Source organism: Anopheles maculipalpis, chromosome 2RL, assembly GCF_943734695.1.
Source record: "Anopheles maculipalpis chromosome 2RL, idAnoMacuDA_375_x, whole genome shotgun sequence".
In the NCBI taxonomy this organism is placed as follows: domain Eukaryota; kingdom Metazoa; phylum Arthropoda; class Insecta; order Diptera; family Culicidae; genus Anopheles; species Anopheles maculipalpis.
This window is the reverse complement of record NC_064871.1, coordinates 78,781,252-78,795,010: the sequence shown is the minus strand read 5'-3', so window position 1 is coordinate 78,795,010 and position 13,759 is coordinate 78,781,252. Positions and strand designations below refer to the sequence as shown.

Here is a 13,759-nt window from a genome sequence, read left to right as displayed (position 1 = left end):
AAGCGGTACCGGTCTTGACAAGGCAGGACTGGGGTTCAAATCCCATCCGGACCGTCCCCAAGGAGTGAGGACTTGACCATCCAACTACATGGTATCAGCAAATCTAGCCAGCAGCAAAGTAAGCCATTCTAGTAAGCCATTCGGCAGCTCTAGTAAGCTATTGGCTATTGGCAGCTCTAGAATATCGTCAAGCTAAGACGAAGAAGTAAAGTGTTTTACCAAATCGTTTACATCTGTGCCTACTATGTGACATATTATTCGGAGCCAGAAAGCCAGCCATACGACACAAAAAGTGAGAGCACTCAAACATTTAACATTAATTCCCTTTTGAATACATTCTTCAAAGGAAATATCGAAATATATGTTTTTTTTTAATGTGAAAAACATAATCTAACATTAAGGTCAATTGTTGTACTTCCGCAATGGAACCAAAACAGAAACTGAAATTGCTTATTAAGTCACAAAAACAAAAGCAAATCGACTCGTGATATTTGGTTTTCGGTGAAAGTAAACCACCAATTTAAACCTCTCCAACACACAATGATGATCATAATGATGGATGGGATATACCTTTTCCCACCCATACCCGCAACTGCACATCTAAGCATTATCATCATTTCCAACAAACATTAGGATGAAGCCAATCAATGCACCGTACTCGATAGCAATCCCTCCCCAAAAATTAATGAAGTTGAGAGAAAGCGAGCTACAGTTTTCCTTACTTTTGCGGCCACATAATCCAACATCGGATTGGTGGAAAAAAGTATCATCGTAATGGATATTTGATTTTTGAAAATTCATCACATCAATTTTCAACCGATTTTGTACGAGCATCAGTTTCGAGTAGTTTTTCCCTCCCTTTGTGAGAGTTTATGCTGCCCTAGGAGAGCATGCAAGAAGGCGTCGAATTGCGTATGTCAGGCCCCCCTATTTTTGCCGATGCGTGTGTTTTTCGCTACTTAGCTGGGGAGAGTATTTCGTAATCTCTCTCGCTCTCTCTCTCTCTCTCTCTCTCGGTGGAACTGCTCGAATCGCAATGGAGCGCGTGATCGTGCGTTGTTGTAGCGATGCTCGTACCGAAATGCTACCAATTTCCGCGTGGTGTTCGTTGCGTGCGGTCCGGTTTTCGTCCGGTTAGCGAGATATTTTGCCGGCGTTCGTCTACTTGTGCATATGGTATGGTTTAAGTGTTGCGTGAAGGTGCGTACTGACGCTCGGTGTGTTGGTGTCCTCAAGGCGGTAGGCCTTCCCCCCAAAAAATAGCAGACGAAAGTGTAAAGCAAAGCACTTCTTTAGTATGAGGACAGTGAGTTCTGTCGCGATTTTTTTGTTTCGTCGTTCTGCGTTTTTGCGTCACTGCGAATACACGTTCTCTTTCGTTCGTATGTAAATTCACGCTGCTAAGCTGACACCGTCACCAATTATTCGGTGATCTGATTTGTGATCATGGAACGTGACCATAATAAAAAAAAATACGGATCGTCATAACCTTGTGATCGAGTGGCTAAAAACGAGGTGAACCTAAAAAAAAGTGCGTGTGTTTTTGCTCTTTTGTATCGCTGTCTGTGTGTGAGTGATGCTGTTTGACTGATCATACAGACGAGATCAGTAACCATGGAGACGATCAAACGGATTGTTAGCTGTGCTTGTGAAGTGTATTTAGCAAAAGTGTCAAATTTAAAGCAATGACAGCTGACATTCAATGTCCACAACTAATAGTAATAGTGTTAATAGATGTGAGGTCCGGGTGGACCGGTATCAGGGTTCAAACCACATCCAAACCGTACCCCTGCAGTGAGGACTTGACTATCCAACTATATGGTTATCAGCAAGTCTTAATAAATCATTAGATAGATGGGGGTCAGCATTACATTAGTTTAGAAGGTCTTAGTCGTCCAACAAACAAAAAACCTAAACCAATAATTCAAATGTATACAATTGCAAAATGAAGAATGCATTAACAACGCCACCACAACTCCTTTCCCGATATCCTTCTGTTTTGTTATCTAATTTGTGGAGTCCCAATTAGATTTCGCACTGCGTAAGCCTTCTCTAAACACCTTCCGCTCAGCCTCTGTCCACTGACAAAAAAAAACGCGCCACGGATGGCACACGAAAGCCAAACAACAACTACAGTAAGGGACGCACACACTGTTGGCTGCAAAATTACTTGCACCAGACCATTTTAGTCCGATGCACCTTGCGGCCAGCGAGCCTACACAGCGTTGGGGGGTGAATGAAAAAGAAAACAAATTAAATAACGGCTACTTTAAACAACGCTGTGTGCAGTTCGTTGTCGCATCCCTCACGACGATGACGCTCTCTTCCTTGTTTTTATATCGCGAGACCCTTCACGCCGGCATTGTAAAATGGCAATGTATCATCTTTTTTTTTTCGCTTCTGTTTCTTCTGCATTATTTTATTACAACCCTTGTTGTTCACTCTACTCGTTTGGTGGTGTGTATGTGTTCTAAGTGGTTCTCCCAGTCGTGCGAGAGCGCACGTGGCAGTGAACGTGGAACGTGGTTTTGATTTACATCAGAAGAATCTGCATGAAAACTGCATTCCAGCGTAGTGGCAGTAGTAGAAAGGGACGCGAGAATAAGGTGTGTGTTAAAATGATGGATTGGTGTATGTGCTTTTGGATGAACATTGTTAAATTATAGCCACGACATACGGAAAGTTCTTGCACGCTTCCTGATTTATAGGATATTTAATTTATTTTCACTTTAGTTTTGAGTTTTGTTTGCTACCCTTTTTGTCACTTATCTTGCTTACACAAGCAACGTTAAAGTCAGCGTAACCGAATTTAACAGCTCATCATGAATGTATGAATTGCTGATAACAGTCGGCGCGCGGATCGTTATGCTCATCACGAGGGCGGTCATAAAACACGTTTTATGGTCACCTTTCAAGTACCTTAATCTACGTCTAATCGTTGATAATGTGTTCAAGCTGAACACTTCGGTAACTCCTGCACTACAGAGGCACGGCAGAAAAAGAAAACGAACATGAGCGTGCAGAGAAGAGTAGAATAAATTCCCTGTGAAGTGACACCCTCGCAGGGGCAGTAAGAATTCATTTTCAATGGCATTACTTAAATGTGTCTGAGACATGTTTTGCTAAGTGCAATTACGACAGGTAGTTGTTATCAACGCACAAAAATCTATTGAACCTCGAGATCGAGAAGAGCAGCCGCGTCAGACACCCGGGACGGATGTGCCATTTCGTAAGACTTGTTTATCTGATTCCTTTACGTCATCTGTGCTACACACGGCGACAGAGAAAGGGAAAACGTTACAGGGAAGTAGCCATTAAGCTACATATCCAAAAGTAAGAAATTCTCGAAAGATTGCTTCGTACAGGGTCCTCTAATGTGCTGCTATGTTGGGTAGGAATCGTGACGCTAATTTTGTTTTCTTCTCCACTATAAGCCCACCGCCACGATTGAATCTTACCAATCGAAACCGGTTTCTGGGCATGATCGATACCTTTTTGTTGTTTTTTTTTTTTTTCGGGGTGGGTGAGAAAAAATCTCGCGGAGGCTGCACGACGGTGGTATCCAACCGCACTTTGCACAAGTTCTTCGATTGGAATAACGGCAAGACTTCTTGCAAGACTCGGAGACTTCATTTTATAGGTGAGCCGTTTGGTATTGGTATTTGCTTTTCAAGGTTTACCAGTTTTTTTTTTTTAGTTTGTTTTGTAGGACGGCAGAGTGATTTCTAGCTGTCGCAGGTCAGCTCTCACAAAGATCATCAGAAAATGTCACAATGAATGGATGTGAAATTCTCATCCATTGCAGATGGTTTGGTGGATAGAGAATACATTTACAGTGTGGCTAACATACAGTGGAACAAGTTCCAATTAGATTAATTCCTTGTTATAGTCTTGAAGTCTGCTCTTAATAATGTTTTGACATGGTTGAATCATAAAATGGGCCAATCCTCGTATGTCTTAATGACCTTAAATTCAGGATTAATAGTATAGATTAAACCTACATCTGCTATAATTTGAAACCTTAACTACTACATCAGAGGATCAATAACAAGCAATTTGTTATTCAGTAGTAGAGCGTAGGTTTCATCCATAAACAAGAAATCGGGCTAAATCGGTGGATCTGGACGAAATAGTTAAAAATTAAGGTTTTTTTTTGCCAACAGACTCTGACCTAGAGAGTATTGCCAAGGAGTGAATATTCATTTTTATTGCCACTGTTGTAGACCACAGGTAACCGCAGACCTTGATGGTCGGCTCCGTGTTAATTGTATCAAGCTTCTTTTCTTGACGACTTCTTGAATTTATACGATCATTACGTGTCTTTAGCTTATCCAAACCCACATCTCGAAAAGAAGGATCGGAAAAGGTCTAATAAACCCAAAACCCACCCAATAATTCACGAGAATATTCTCTCTCTCTCTCTCATGTTGGTCTGCTCTTTTAAAGAGTACGTCGTCGTGACTTGGCCCGGTCAGCAATAGACCTCCAGGAAACTCGATCCCTGGTTGCAGCTTCCCATCCATGTAGGCACCCGATCTCCGACAGGTCTTCCCCTTCACCTGATACAGCCAACGAATTCGCTGTGCGACGCCTCGTGCCGAACTGGGGATCTCTGACGAATATCTTCTTGGCGGGGCATGGGTCCGTCATCCAAAAACATGCCCCAGCCATCGTATCCTGCCGGTCTCTGCCACCGTCAGGATGTCCGGACACGCCAAGAGTGTTTGCATCCTCCGCTCGGATGGTCCAAGACTCGTGGCCATATAGAATCACCCGGCGAATCAGTGTGCGATATATCTCACATTTCGTGCGGTCTCAAAGTCTTCTGGATCTCAGCAGACGGTGAAGACCGTAGTAGGCACGATTCCCCTGCACAATGTGTCTCCAGAATTCGCTCCTGACATCGTTATCTGAAGTTACGACAGTCCCAAGATAGCAGAACTCCTCTACCGCATCGAAGTTGTCGCCATCGACTAACACGCTGCTTCCCACTCGGGCTCTAACACGATCAGAGCCTCCGGCAAGCAGGTATTTAGTCTTCGTCACATTGATCATCAATCCGCGTTTCAGTCGGGTGTACGCCTCACACACCTTTCTCTGTCGTCTTGCCAACGATATCAATGTCACGAGAATATTAGGTTATTTTAAATCATTTTTGTTTTTTTCTGTATCAATGTATTTTTATTATCTTTTGTTGTGTTACACAAATTAACACATGCGTCCACTAATTTGTCAACAAGAAACTACACTATCACCGACATTAGTTTGACATTTCTAATCGCGATCCTGACATGAGAGTATGGCATTTTTGTAACACTTCATATCAACCCAGGCCTGTACGGTTTGTCATCTGAAAGCGACAGTCGATGGCATCATTATCATTATCGTTCCATCTCTTCTTGTGTGTGAATCTTGATCACACTAGACATCGTACCGACGTAGTGTCAATCAGTTTCGAACGTCACTGTTGGCGTTTTCCTGCCTCTAGGAAATTGACCCTTCCAATGGAAGTGGGGTCAGCGTTAAGTGATAGATCTAGTCACTCGCCAAACAGTAGCTTTGTGACAGTTGTAGTTCCATACCATAGCGAGCCTAGGGAGAGAGCGTCATGTGCCCGATAAGAAAATGCCTGTCTAAGCTAACATACAATTGAAGTTGATTGTTAGACAAACAAATAAGAGGGGAAAGTGGTTAACATGTTTAGTACGGTACACGTTACACAGGGTTACGTTACTCAATGTTTCAGAGGGTTGTCCTAGGTAACGGTTAGCTGGTTACGGTATTGCACCGAAATTGAATTTCTAATGTTAGTCGCGCAGTATTTTGAATACTTTTTTACCTCTAAAAATATGGGTGAAATTCTTGTGGCACGTGCTGAATCTTTAATCAATGTATCAATCAGAGCTTATCGCATTGCTTTCACTTTCAAATAACGTTTGAAGTATTGTGTTTGTTGCTTGGAATCAAAATCTGCACCAGAAGTCACAATCTGATTTTGTTTGCTCTCGAAAAAACAGAAGCACCGTAAGGTTTCCTCTAAGGTTTCTAGGTCAGGCAAGACCAATTCTTAGGATTCTTTTTTGTATTGCATTAAAAGGAATGCTTAAAAACTAATTTAAAAATGCCTCCCCCATTACCAGTCCTTGCTTTGTTTCACAAGAAACATATTCCACTACGCTCGGAGGATAAAACGAAATCTTGTGGAATGCCTTAACCGGAACGGTTGACTTACATTGAGGTGTTTCAATTGAAACGTTTCCCTTCAAATAGCCTCAACAGCTTGCAACGTTGTCAAACAGGGGAAGATTAAAATGTCCTCGCACGGTCCTCGATTTATCGATGGCAAACATTGTTTAATCCAACAGACAGTATCCATCCAGCAGACCTCTGGGTGACGGATAGTAGCCGGAGAGAAGATTTTTTTGTTCTTCTCTCTAAGTCCTCCACTTCTTGAGGCACTAAACACTAAAGGTGTGCAAACGTCAAGCTTCATAAATAATGTAAACTTTGGACATTCAACGGCAAACCGTCGGGCAAGGGCAAGTCGAGCGAGCGTGTGATAAGTGACAGTTTAACGGCACCGGATGACTATGGTGATGGATGGAGTAGTAATAGTACAGATAGTCTCCTAAGGTCAGGAAGGTGACAGGCCACGGAGGCAGGAAAAACGTTTACGTGAGGTCCTTTCGAGAAGATGATGATGCTCATATGCTCACAAGAGTCTATGCTGTTTCTATTTGCCTCTCTTTTTTTCTATTGCTTTCTTGCACCATAATACCGAGTGCTACGGTCGGTTCCAGAGAGACGACATCGTCATGAAAAATGCAAACGTGCATCCTGAGTGCATCCTGACGGTGCAATTCCGAAGCTTCCCTTCCTTTTTTTATCCTTTACAATGGTGGAATTGTTGGTGGAGGAGAATGAAATTGGGATGAATACTTACAAGACAGATGCCACTTACTCCGCCGTGCTAGATCAGACCAGATTTTCCCTATGCCGACTCATACACGGAGTCATAAACGAGCGCGACTTTACTTGCAATGTATAATCTCAAGTACAGAGTGAATATTCCTGGCAATGGTTAAGCACTTTTCGGTGGCTCCTTCTTTTTGCCTTTCTGCCTTCAGAAGGTTAAAGAAGCAAGGCTTTAAATGAAGAAATCTTTAGGCCTTCGTTCTCAATAACCAAAGAAGCGCACCACAACGAAATGGGTTAATTAATCTTAATCGAACTGAAAACGCACACACACACACCCTACGCTGATGGATTAGCAGAAGAATCCACAGCGGCTTTTGGATGTTAGTTTTTCCCCCCTCGCTGTTTCTTTATTCTACTTACAAAATATTCAATCTACCAGAAACATCATCAGCGAACTGTTACCGAAGTAGTTGTTACTCGCTCATCTTCCAGCGGACATTTGCGCATCCCAGAAGAAGATGTGTGTAACTGGTCCGTGACGACCATCGCCATTGGTCGGCATTGGCATCGTCTCGGGTGACAAATCGGTCAATCAAATTGGATAAGTTTTAGATGAACCTTAATTAGAGCGAATCGTTACGAATCGTTGGCGAAAGGGAGTACACGAGCGCTCGCTTTGGGTAGTCCAACGAAAGCAACATTGTATCCTGCATACCATCAAAGGGCAACAGTTGAGATGTGGTACACGTGGCGAACCTTTAGAAATGCAGATGAATTCTACTCCTAACGGCTACTTAACTGCTTACACTAATAAGGCGAGAGTGGCGCGTCTTACTTTTCCCATGGATTTGTGTGGTCTTTTGACGTCTTAAATCTGGATTCTGGAATCTAGCGTCAAACAATACGGACGTGCGCTTATATGCGAGACTTGATTCTTGTGTGCGAGACTGGATTCTCGAAACAGAATCCTCACCTCAACTCTAAGAATTAATTGTCCAGCATATGATTCACTGATCATCTTTCGCGAAAATAAAATTGGAATATTACGAGGGCTCTTGAGGTTGACTCATCACATGAGAATTTCGCAGACCCTCGCTTAGTCAGCTTAGAATTACAATTAATTTTGCAGAGAGGAGGTGTGCTGAGTAATGTCTAACGTACCAGCTTAAAGCCAGCTTATTTTGTTGGATTTTTTTTTAATAGGTTTTAAGAATAACCATTAAATTATGTTAGATTACCACTCGAATATACACCTGCAGGTCCTTCATAGACCGTTTTCTGAAACATTTTAAACCTCCACGTCTAAGTGTTTCTACTTTTTTATTTCTCAAAATGAAAATAAATTTCGCAAAAAGTGTCAATTGACCATGCTACTGCCCCCGATAGTTTAGTAATCTTAAGTCCCAATTTTCCGGTACTCCACACCGGAACAGAAGATAAGTAACACTAGAACAAAAAACGATACGTTATTTTAAAAAAGTGACTCCCGATGGTTGAAAAGAACGCAAGTGAGAGCGAGCAGGGAAGCAATGGTTTAAAAACAATTTACAAACATTTTACAGTGCGCTGCCGTGGAAAATTGGTTGCTAATTCAAAATTGCAATTTTTTCCACCCCACCCCTTGGCCGGAACCGAGTCCAATTCCGGACACCTCGTCACGTGCTGTCAAGGTGCTGTTAAACGGTAATTTAAGCACACCGACCGAGCATCGTCACAAGACACCACAGGAAGGAAGTTTCATCGAGCCTGATGTGGTCTGGTTTTGTGGGTGAAGCGTTCCGGTACGATCACTACCGACTGGATGAGGGCGGCATAGAGTCACCATTTTGGAAAATGCATTAAATTGATCGTCTAAATTGACTTTATTAATCGAACCACGAGCAGGAAATCAAGTCTATAACGAATTTTGATTCCCGTTCGATTGGGTGGTTTTATCAATGGTTTATCAATTTATCTTTTCATTGATTGTTATTTTTATCGATAGTCTGTACGCCGTGTTGGACCGAATTAAACATCAGGGCGTATGTGACTGTGTTAGACTATTTTTAATGTCTATATTGCATGTTGAAGGGGAACTAGGAAACATTAAAGCTTTGTTCAATGATTTTTTTTCGTTTATTGATAGAGGCTTTGGGTCTCTGAGAGTACATTCGCCTCTCCACACAAAAATTGGTTAACACAAATACAAAACCCTGCTAGCAAAATGTCTAATAAAAAGATAAAAATATTGCTTAAATTTTTCTACATAAAAATGTTCATGCGTATAATCTAATGAAGCGATTGTGATGCAGTTTGTCAGGTGATTGGATTGTCGTGTGTATTGGCAGGAGGGGCGGCCCGGTGGTGTAGGCGGCAGCGGCTCAGGTCTCCAAACAGCAGTAACAGGGATAGATCGCATCTGGACCGCGTCCCCCCGTAGTGAGGACTGTCTAACCAACTACGTGGTATCGGCAGTCTAGTAAGCCATTTCGATGGCCGGCATGACCTTAGAGGTCGTTAAGCCAAGAAGAGGAAGAAGAAGAAAATTGGCAGGAGGCTCGGTGTGTCGTGTATCCACGGCAATCGGTTAGGATGTGGCGGATGGTGATGTCAACGCCACAGAAGTGGAGTACTGAATTTGTTGAGGACATAGGAATTTATCTGGCGGGATAGGACTCGTTGATGGTGGCTTGATTCGATGTTTTTAGCGGTGTAGTTCGTCATAGTTTGTTGCTGAGGTCTAGGTTGTTCCAGGCGGTGTTCCAGTGTTGGGTGCTTCTGCTGGACGAAGCCGACCTCTGTTGGCCAGACGGTTAGCTTTCTCGTGTCCGTTGATTCCGGAATGACCCGGAATCCAGCAGAAAATCATTGCCGGGGACGCAGGTATGGAGTTTAGGAGCTGAATAGGAGGGTCTTTGGAGGTGCCAAGGACAATTATTCAGTTAAAAAAGCAGTTTAATTGAGCATTACAAAAATTCCCATAATTGAAAATATTGATGAATTATGAAAAGAATATAAAAAAAAATATTTTTAGCATTTTTCAAATTAACGATAATATTTCATTTTTTGAATGTTTGTTGGACGATGTAAACTCGCTAGTTTAAACGATGCGTCAAGCAATATCGGTGCCTTTTATCCGCATATTCAGGGAAACGACTGTAGAATTATTAATTTTTTTCCATAATTTCCTGTATTGAAGCGAACTAGCGACACATTGAATCGAATGTACCGTACCAAATATTATGTTAGATTCCTTATGTTAGACTTCCCATCAGCATCAGAAGATTAGTCTGACTATATGAGGTCTTTTACCAGGTTTGCGGTTCGCAAATTCCTTGGAAGATCCACCTCCACCCTGCCCGGTTACGAGTCAAGGTGTCAGTTGCTGGGTCTTGACTCTCTCGAAGACCGTCGATCACGTTTCCAATCACTTTTTGTCGCTTCCCTCTTGTTGAACTGTATAGATGCTCCTTCTCTGCTTGGTTCCATCCCGTTCTATGTCCCTAACCGTTCCCTTCGTATTCGTCCCCCTTTGATTATCCCTAGGCGCCGTACGTCTGCCGGTCGCAACGACCCTTTTTTGAGGGCACTGCGTTCGTTTAACTCCTCGTCTCTTGTGTTCGATTTCCATCTCTCCCTTCCATCCTTACGCTCCAGTATGCGGTCTTCCCTTTAGCACTTAACTCCCTCCCCATTTCTCTAAGTTTAGAGTTAAATAATTTTAAGTAGAGTGTAAGAGTGTAGTGTAGCCTATAGGCAGACAACACGTTAATAAATAATAATAATAATAATAATAATAATATATGCAACCCTTAAGAAAAATAATCTTATACATGGCTGATCGGTAGAACTTTGGTCGGATTTTGTGCGCCAGAAATTATGCAATTATTATTATTTGGATAATAATTTACATCTGTTAGGAGAGTGATGACTAGAATTTATATAGGGTATCCCAGCAATTTTTGACTCTTTGCTATGTTTTTTGTCGTGTTTTTTCACGCGTTTCCATATATTTTTGTTCATTTTCAAATTTTTGTTCGCAATTTTTTGGCCGTTCCGAGTATATTTCCGTGGTTTCCACTAAGGATTTTTTGATTTTGCTCTGCAATGGGCACTCTGAGAAGCTCTGTAAAGCTACAAATATAACTTGTGTGAATATAAAAATTGATAGTTTGACCTACTGCTTGCACAATTGGAGAAGCTTGAGTTTGGACGACCATTCTTGTCCTGGATCGGGTCCTTTCTTTCGAATCGATCTTATTCAGTCAGATTGGAACACTCCTTTTCATCGCCATTTGTGGGCTTGTCTGGCGTTCCTCAGGGAAGTGCACTTAGTACTATCCTTTTTACCCTATTAAGCAATGGCTGCATCAATGTTCTTCCAACTGGTGGACATCTTTTTTTGCTAATGAAATCAAATCTTTCTCCCCGTGTCTTCGTCTTCCGACTGTCGATGTCTCCAACGCTCCCTTAGTGACTTTTCTGTTTGGTGTTTGAGCAATGGGTTGGTACTCTGCCCCTCTAAATGTTGTGTTGTCTCTTTCGGGAGGCCTTCTGCTGGTCGGCCGTTATGGGACTACTGCTTATGCCGCACCCAAATAAGTAGAGTAACCACCGTGAAAGATCTTGGGGTCTGGTTGGATGAGGGACTCTCGTTCGATGAACACATTAACCATGTAGTTAATAGAGCTAATAGAGCACTAGGCCTAATTTTCCGCACGGTTTCTGAGATCAGAGATCCTTTATGTTTAAAGGCACTGTACTGTTGCTGGGTTCGCTCCGTTCTGGATTATGCAAGCGTAGTGTGGACCCCTAGCCGGAGAAACCGCTATGCAGAGAATAGAGAGGGTTCAGAGGAAGTGCCTCGCTGTCCGTAGATTTCTACACGGCTACACCGTTCCTGTGCCCTCATATTCTGTTAGCTGCCGTGTGTTGGGTTTAATAGATCCCGCCATTCGCACGCGCAGTCCTACTTCATCGCCTGTATCCTTTCCTCTGGACTCGACGTTCCTTCACTTCTATCTTCTATACCCCTGTATGTCCCTTCTCGTCGACTTCGTGATAGACCACCCATATTTATCCCTTCCCGCCGTTCGGTTTTTGGCCAGAATGATCCTTGGTTAAGATGTTGCGTCTCTTTCAACAGAGATCACAGAGCTGTTCGACTTCAACTTTCCTATTTCCCACTTCCGAACCCGCCTTCTAGAGTCCCACTACCTTTACTCCATAAAAATCCTTTATCTCTAATGACTTCTCATCATAATTCCCCCTACCCTAGTACCCTAGTACCCTACCCTAGGAACAAAAATACGTCGGAAGAGTCCAAAAACCTACAAATACCCTGTAACATATTTTGTATTGTATAACAAATTCTATTATAGTAAAAGATAATGTATCTTATCTTACCCTTATAACCTATTACCGTTGCCCTTATGATTTTAACCTACTAAAACTAATGTTCACTAATTACTGATACCGAAACTGCGCTACTTGCTACTATCTCTGCATGTGCGCTTATTATCGCCGCATATTCAAAGCACAGGTAAGACATGCCGGCTTTAATTGAACACACCTTCCTCCCTTCGATCGCTTTTAACCGAACGAATAGCGGGAGAGTCTGTTAATGAACTACATCCGTTGCCGATATACAAGAAAAAACACACATGCCCCTCTTTTGCTCCAGAAAAGAATAACATTACAGCACTCTTAAAAAAAAGCCACACCACCCCAACAGAAGGTTTATTTGTCTAGCAGAAGAAGAATCTCGTTTAAGAATTCTGTTATTACGTACCACTTTTTCTTTTTTGTACCACAAGTAAGCGAATCTGGATTGCTGTCAGTCAGTATTTCCGTTCGATTATTTCATACCGGCACGAAACGAGAAAAGGCACCAAATGTATCCGAAACTCTTTCTGGAAAGGTATCTCCATCCATCCATCCACTCACTCACTTACTTATCCAACGTGGTTGGACGTGGAGATGTTTGTACAGATGGGATTTACACTGACGGAGGCGTATTGCGTTGATAGCGCAACACCCGTGTGACATGGAAAAGCTTCTTGCTGCTGGTTTGCTGCCTTACGCCGAATAATCGAAACACTTTTTCGGGCAAATAATCCGTGCCAGTAAGGGGGCAGTCCAGTCACTGACAGACAGTTCCACCGATCAATGTGTAGTTCTGGCGGAGGGAATACATTTGCTGCAGTTTTGTCTTACCATTCTCTAGTGATTCGGATAGAAAGTTACATCAGTTGTGGACTATTCTCTACAACCCTCTAGTGTGTTGAGGGGTGTAGTGTATGTGACTTAAGTGTGGTGAACAGGTGGCGCAACGAAACGAGACTTCAAATATGGCAGCTTCCAGTGGCAATTCCATCGAGATCGGACAATCGGATCAGGTAAATGAGTGTTTTAAATTAATTTTGTACCTTCAAAGCTCAAGCAGATCGGTTGCCTGTTTCAGCGCAAGCCGAGCGCTTATAAGAGTCTCGCCAGCTGCCTCAAATGTAGCGTTGTTGCATAGTGAATCAATCAACTTCATACTCCAGTTGCAAGACTCTGTCCGTGCCACTTTCCGCAAGCGATCGCGAGGTGATGTCGCTTCTTTGCTACCATTTCCCTCGATTGCGCCATGCTGGCCAGTTGCATAATATAATAAACATTTTCTCTCCGTTCTCTCCCTCTCTCTCTCTCTCCAAATGGTAGCGTGTTGCGTAGTGCGCGAAATTGTAAATACCGATAAATGGGTAACGCGTCGCGCGTCGAACCATGCGCGCGATCGTAATATACCCCGGGACACTATTACACCCTGCTCCCTGGTGGTCAACGATCTTGGTACCAGCACCAGCAATTTCATGAACAA

General features: G+C 42.7%; 2 protein-coding genes across 4 annotated transcripts in view; one reads left to right on the top strand and one right to left on the bottom strand.

Moving 5' to 3' along the window:
- Nucleotides 1–13,759, bottom strand: part of LOC126568601 (uncharacterized) — a 447,537-nt gene that overhangs the window by 25,910 nt on the left and 407,868 nt on the right. The window lies entirely within an intron of this gene.
- The window catches only part of LOC126567888 (venom dipeptidyl peptidase 4), a 532,783-nt gene that overhangs the window by 513,952 nt on the left and 5,072 nt on the right, over nucleotides 1–13,759 (top strand). For 2 of the 3 annotated variants that reach the window (XM_050224231.1, XM_050224232.1), the window contains exon 2: nucleotides 13,221–13,295. The exons of the other annotated variant lie outside the window; for it this stretch is intronic. In XM_050224231.1, the coding sequence (XP_050080188.1) occupies nucleotides 13,248–13,295 (48 nt within the window). In that variant the 5' untranslated portion in view covers nucleotides 13,221–13,247. The remainder of the gene's footprint in view (nucleotides 1–13,220; nucleotides 13,296–13,759) is intronic. 3 annotated transcript variants of the gene reach the window in all.